The following is a 6,827-nucleotide window of genomic DNA, read 5'->3' as shown; positions in this document are numbered from 1 at the left end:
CTCTCCAGCTCAGACACAATGAAACTGCTCCTTGTCGTCGTTGCTCTTGGCCTCACCGTCAGCATCTGTGCTCAACAGCTCTCAGCAGGTCAGTCATTCATTCTTCTCTCACTGTCACTCACTCAGTAGCTCATTCTCAATTGGGCTCAGTGTGACCTGGGAATGAATGTAATTTATGATTAAATATTGTGACAGTCTGTGATAACTGAATCCACACGGTGGCTCAGTGGTTAGCACTGCTACCGTACAGCACCAAGGACCTGGGTTCAATTCCAGCCTCAAGCGACTGTCTGCGTGGAGTTTGCACATTCTCCCCGTGTCTGCGTGGGCTTCCTCCCACAGTCCAAAGATGTGCAGGTCAAGTGAATTGGCTGTGCTAAATTGCCAATAGTGCTAGGTGCGTTAGTGGGGAATGGGTCTAGGTGGGTTACTCTTCAGAGGGTCGGTGTTGGGATGAAGGGCCTGTTTCCACACTGTAGGGAATTTAATCTCATTCACTCTGCCTTTCATTCTCAATTGGGCTCAGTGTGACCTGGGAATGAATGTAATTTATGATTAAATATTGTGACAGTCTGTGATAACTGAATTCCAATTGCTTTCTCCACTTGTCTGTTCCAGCTCCCAGTATTCCAGTGGGTACGCTGTGCTGTGAGCGTTATATCCGAACACAATTGCCACTAGCCCGTATTGTGAATTACATAAAAGCTCCCAGCTCTTTCTACTGTTCCCACGACGCTATCATGTGAGTATTGATTCCTGCTCACTGAAAGGCTCCTTCTGTCTGAGACTCGCTTCACTGAGAATGTAGTTGGAGAAATCCACTCCTTCTACATTGTATTCTGTCCTGGGATCAGGAGTCAGCCACCACTGACATTTGCCTTTTCCACTTCCCAGATTCCAGACCGTAGCTGGTCGCCTGGTGTGTGCTAACCCGGAACATCCGTGGGTGCAGGATCGACTGACAGAGCTGACAGACAGGATTGAAAAGGATTGATCCTGATCTTCAATAACCCATGGGGTTTGGTGATGCGGGGCAACATCTGATCCTGAACATATACAAGTTTTTGTATCTACTGAAACTTTTAAAACTTTCTGCAGCTGGTATTCTGCAGCTTTATAAATTATCAAAAAGACGATATAAAGATTATATAGAGATTGCATTGTATGCATAGAATATTTCTTTTTGGATAATTGATGACTACGGTCTGTTGATTTGTCTGTGGTTTCTGTCAGTTTTCTCTGTGTGTATTGATTTGCCCAAATGTCTTCCAATAAAATTAATTCACCTTGAAACCCAAGCTTGTCATTGGTGATTTGTGAATTTCATCCTCCCTGGCCACTGCAGCCAATGGGAAGACAGGAAGCTGAAGGGATATGGAGAATTCCGACAGCTCATAGCTTTGAGTCTGCCTGTTCCCTGCCTCACAACTAACCCCAGGGGTAGGGAACTGATTAGAGGCAATTCTGAGGGACCGAATTAATCTGCGTTTGGAGAGGCAGAGATTAATCAAGAACAACCAGGTGGGTTTGTTACGGGGAGGTCAAGCAGATGGGGATAGTTGAGAGGTGTGTTTCTGACTTGAAGTCTGTGTCTAGTGGTCCCACAGGGATCAGGGCCCTTGCTGTTTGCTGACTTACTGCAATTGCACAAGTTGCTAGTGAGACCACATCTGGAGTACCATGAGCAGTTTTGGTCTCCTTATTTAAGGAATGATATGGTTTCATGGGAGGTAGTTCAGAAAAGGTTCCCGAGAGTGTTCCGTGGGATGGAGGGATTGTTTCCTGAGCAAAGGCTAAACAGATTGGGATTCTGCTGACTGGAATTTAGAAAACTGAGAGGTGATCTCATTGAAACATCGGATTCTGAAAGGGACTGAATTAATCTGCGTTTGGAGAGGCAGAGATTAATCAAGAGCGCATCATCCGCCGCCATTTCCGCCACCTCCAAACGGACCCCACCACCAAGGATATATTTCCCTCCCCTCCCCTATCAGCATTCCGTAAAGACCACTCCCTCCGTGACTCCCTCGTCAGATCCACACCCCCCACCAACCCAACCTCCACTCCCGGCACCTTCCCCTGCAACCGCAGGAGGTGCAAGACTTACGCCCACACCTCCCCCCTCACCTCCCTCCAAGGCCCCAAAGGAAACTTCCATATCCGCCACAGATTCACCTGTACCTCCACACATATCATCTATTGCATCCTTTGCACCCGATGTGGCCTCCTTTATATTGGGGAGACGGGCCGCCTACTTGCGGAGCGTTTCAGGGAACACCTCTGGGACACCCGGACCAACCAACCCTGTAGCTCAACATTTCAATTCCCCCTCCCACTCCACCAAGGATATGCAGGTCTTTGGACTCCTCCATCGTCAGACCACAGCGAAACGACGGTTGGAGGAAGAACGCCTCATCTTCCGGCTAGGAACCCTCCAACCACAAGGGATGAACTCGGATTTCACCAGTTTCCTCATTTCCCCCTCCCCCCACCCTGTCTCAGTCAAATCCATCAAATTCAGCACCGCCTTCCTAACCTGCAATCTTCTTCCCGACCTCTCCGCCCCCACCCCAGTCTGACCTATCACCCTCACCTTGACCTCTTTCCACCTATCACATTTCCGACGCCCCTCCCCCAAGTCCCTCCTCCCTATCTTTTATCTTAGCCTGCTGGACCAACTTTCCTCATTCCTGAAAAAGGGCTAATGCCCGAAACGTCGATTCTCCTGTTCCCTAGATGCTGCCTGACCTGCTGCGCTTTTCCAGCAACACATTTCCACCTCTGATCTCCAGCATCTGCAGACCTCCCTTTCTCCATTAATCAAGAACAACCAGGTGGGTTTGTTACGGGGAGGTCAAGCAGATGGGGATAGTTGAGAGGTGTGTTTCTGACTTGAAGTCTGTGTCTAGTGGTCCCACAGGGATCAGGGCCCTTGCTGTTTGCTGACTTACTGCAATTGCACAAGTTGCTAGTGAGACCACATCTGGAGTACCATGAGCAGTTTTGGTCTCCTTATTTAAGGAATGATATGGTTTCATGGGAGGTAGTTCAGAAAAGGTTCCCGAGAGTGTTCCGTGGGATGGAGGGATTGTTTCCTGAGCAAAGGCTAAACAGGTTGGGATTCTGCTGACTGGAATTTAGAAAACTGAGAGGTGATCTCATTGAAACATCGGATTCTGAAAGGGCTTGACAGGTTAAATGCTGAGAAGCTGTTTCAGCCATTCAACCATTGCCTGCACACTGACTCTCCAAATGAGAATTCGAAGAGAGTGATAACCCCATGTTTTTTTCTCTGTAACTCTATCCAAATAATCATCTCATGCTCTCTTGAAAACCTCAACTGAATCTGCCTCCTCCATATTTCTAAGCAATACATTCCGACTAAAAACTTTCTCCTCACCTCATCCTTGTTTCATTTCTAGATCGCTTTAAATCTGTGCTCTCTTATTCTCAATTCACGATCAAACATCAACAGCGTTTCCAAGTCTAACCCTTCCTGCCCCCTCAGAGGTTGGGAAGCCGGTATCAGATCTCCTGTCAGCCTTTTTCTATCCAGCCCATCCACATAACTGACGTTTCTCATCCAGACTTGTGACCCTCTTATGAACTCTCTCCATTGAATTCATGTCTTTCTTATAGTGACACGCACAACCGACACAATACTTCAGCTGAGGTCTCCAAGTGTCACACCTTGTACTCCATGACCCTGGTATAAGTCAAGAACATTGTCTGCTTTATTAACTGCTCTCTCAACCTGTCCTGCTACCTTCAATGATCTGTGCACATACACACCCAGTCCCCTCTGCTTCTACAACCCCTTTAAACCTAATGTATCATTACCATTAATTTACATCAGGAAAAGCAAGGATTCCAGTTCCGGGAGCTCCAATATGAACCTTCCTCCACATGAAAAATCTCCATTGTTCATGACTGTTTATTTTCCGTCACTCAGCCAATTTTGTATTGACTTTACCACTGTCCCTTTTACACCATGACTTATAACTTTCCTCAAGTCTGGTGTGTGCACTTTCAGAAAGGCCACGTGCACCAAAGCAACAGTGTAACTCTCATCAGCCCTTTCTCTTCCAACATTTTCAGTAAGTTAGACACAATTTCCCTTTTATAAATCCATGCTGACTGTTCCTAATCAACCCATCCTTTTCCATGTGACTTCTGATCCTATCCCAAATAATTGTTTCTGGAAGTTTCCCTATCACTGAAGTTTAACCGACTGGTCTGGAATTGCCTGTATTATCTTTACAATTTTGTTTGAACGAGGCTGTAATATTTGGAATTTTCCAGTCTTCCAGCAGGGATTCGATCAGTCTAATTTGGGGGAGTACCAACAGAGAGGGTGGTTTATTAGAGGAGTGAGTACGTGTACAGTGTTTGTTAGTTAAAGCTGTGGACATTAATTGAGAGGTCAGGGCTTCAGTAGGAGTATTAAGGAAATGGGGCATGTGTAGAATTAGTAAACAATGGAAACGCACATCTCTAAGAGAGAGAGGATGATGGAACAGGAGAGGGGGACTTGATGGGAAAGTTAAAATGTTTGTTTTGGAGGTTGTAGTCAAGTTAGAGGCGAGGCTAGGGTGTTATGCGGGAGTTATGTAGTGACTAGATCCTACAGACAAGGGGGTTTCGACACTTGCAGTTTTATCATTGTGTTCTGGTGGGTATGCTTCAATAGGTTTGAGAGGGAAGTGAAAAAAAATGTGTCCTTCAACCCCGCTCTGATTTTCTTAACTCTATGAAAGGGTTTAGCATTAATAAGGAGGTGGACTTTGTCTGAAACGTATGAACATACAAAACAGTTTCAGAAGTAGACTGTTCAGCCCCTCAAATCCACCTCACCGTTTGGTAAGCTCATGGCTGGAGTTTTAATTCCACATTCCTATCTATCCCCTATCACGCTTGATTCCCCTGCCCAACAAAGTACCCAGTCTTAAAAATACTCAATGACTGTGTTTCTACTGCCCTCTGAGGCAGTATTCCAAAGTTGCACAGCATTCTGAGAGAAAACAATCTCATCTCTGAAAGGGGTAAGCCTCATTTTAAAACTATGTATTCTTGTTCTGGAGTGCCCCACAAAAGTAAACATCCTTCTCATGTACACCTTGTCAAGACCATTCAATTAAGTTATCCTCAGTCTTCTATACATCAGTGAAAACAAGTCCAGCTTATCCAGACTATTCTCACAAGGTAACCCACTAATACTAAGTATCAACCTCGTCAATCTCTTCACCGATGCATTCACCTCCTTCTTTAAATAAAGAGACCAGAACTGGACACATATTAAAGATGTAATCTTGCCAATGCCCTGTACAACTGTACAGCAGTGCTGCCTCACAGCGCCAGGGACCCAGGTTCAATTCCCACCTCAGGCAACTGTCTGTGTGGAGTTTACACATTCTCCCTGTGTCTGTGTGGGTTTCCTCTGGGTGCTCTGGTTTCCTCCCATAGTCACAAAGATGTGCAGGTTAGAGAGGATTGGCCGTCCTAAAGTGCCTGTAGTGTTAGGTGTATTAGTCAGGGGTAAATATAGGGAGGTGGGCTTCTCTTCAAAGGGTCAGTGTGGACTTGTTGGGCCGAAGGGCCTGTTTCCACACTGTAGGGAATCTTATCTAAACTGAAAACATAAATTTCTTCCCTTATTTCACAGAGTCTAGAAAATCTCTGCTGCATTGGAAGACACTGGTTTGTGTCCACTTCCCTCTCAAACCCATTGAGGCGTACCCACCAGAACTCAAAGATAAAACTGCAACAGTATCCAGATTCCCATGTCTGAAGGTTTCTCCTGTCAGTAAGTGGTTACCTAGGAATAGGATCACCGCAGTCATGTATGGCATTCATTCAGCCAAATCTCAATGTTTAAAATCTTTACCATTCTCCTCCTTGATCCTTGTATTCCTTTGAGTTGCTTTCCTTTACTCAATGGGGAAATGATTCCTCATCTCCACTTCCACCTCCATCTTGGATAGAGAGTTCCAGCTCATTATGACTCATTGTGGAAAAAGGTTCCTCTTCACCATCCCTTGCATGTCCTCATGTCCTCACCAAAACTACCCATCTGTACTGTCCAATTCTTGGACGAAGAGCTGATGGGAGTGTGTTTACTTGTCGATCAGATCCAAACCAACAATTCCATTCTCCTTGATCACATCGCCCCTCGATCTCCTTCGTTCCATAGGGAATATACCCAGCGTCACTGACAAACCTTGCACATAAATTACAAACTACAAGAACTGCTGATACTGGAAATGAGAAACAAAAGTAGAAATTGCTGGAAAATCTGGCTGCACCCGTGGAGAGAAATCAGAATTAACGTTTCAGGTCCAGTGACCCGTCTTCAGAATTGATGGTAGCTTGGAAAAAGTTGTTTTTAATGGAGTGGCTAACGTGGGCGGAGGAGATGAAGAGTGAACGATAGGTGGAGATAAAGCCCAAAGAGAAAAAGAACAGTTGGACAGGCAAATAAATGGATACCGGTCAGCCTGGGAGAGTGAAGGGCCAATGGGGATTATTAGTGGCTAACAATGGGTTGTGTGTAATAGCAGACCTGGTGATAACAAGGTCTGGTGTGCCGGGGTTGGGTTAAGGACAAGGTGCCTCATGCTCTATAATCATTGAATTCAATATTGAGTCCAAGAAGGCTGGAGTGTTCCCAAGTGGAAAATGAGATGCTGTTCATCCAGCTTGTGCTGAGTTTCGTTGGAGCGCTTCAACAAGCCTGAGACAAAGATGTTAGGAGGGGCCCAGGTGGTGCATTGAAGTGACAGCCAATGGGAGGTTCAGGGTCTTTCTGGTGGAAAACATTGCTCTGTGAA

General features: G+C 45.7%; 1 protein-coding gene across 1 annotated transcript; it reads left to right on the top strand.

Annotated features, from left to right (window-relative positions):
* LOC122558703 (C-C motif chemokine 4-like) lies at positions 1-1,291 on the top strand. Its single transcript, XM_043707495.2, has 3 exons — positions 1-88; positions 619-742; positions 895-1,291. The coding sequence occupies exons 1-3, from the start codon at positions 19-21 to the stop codon at positions 992-994; spliced, it is 294 nt and encodes a 97-aa protein (XP_043563430.1). The 5' UTR covers positions 1-18; the 3' UTR covers positions 995-1,291.
* The last annotated feature ends 5,536 nt before the right edge of the window (positions 1,292-6,827 follow it).

This window comes from Chiloscyllium plagiosum, unplaced genomic scaffold (genome assembly GCF_037043375.1).
Source record: "Chiloscyllium plagiosum isolate Xiang-an unplaced genomic scaffold, Cpla_swu_hap1 HiC_scaffold_17, whole genome shotgun sequence".
NCBI classification, from domain to species: domain Eukaryota; kingdom Metazoa; phylum Chordata; class Chondrichthyes; order Orectolobiformes; family Hemiscylliidae; genus Chiloscyllium; species Chiloscyllium plagiosum.
Note: the sequence above shows the minus strand (reverse complement) of the source record. Positions and strands in the feature narration are given on the sequence as shown.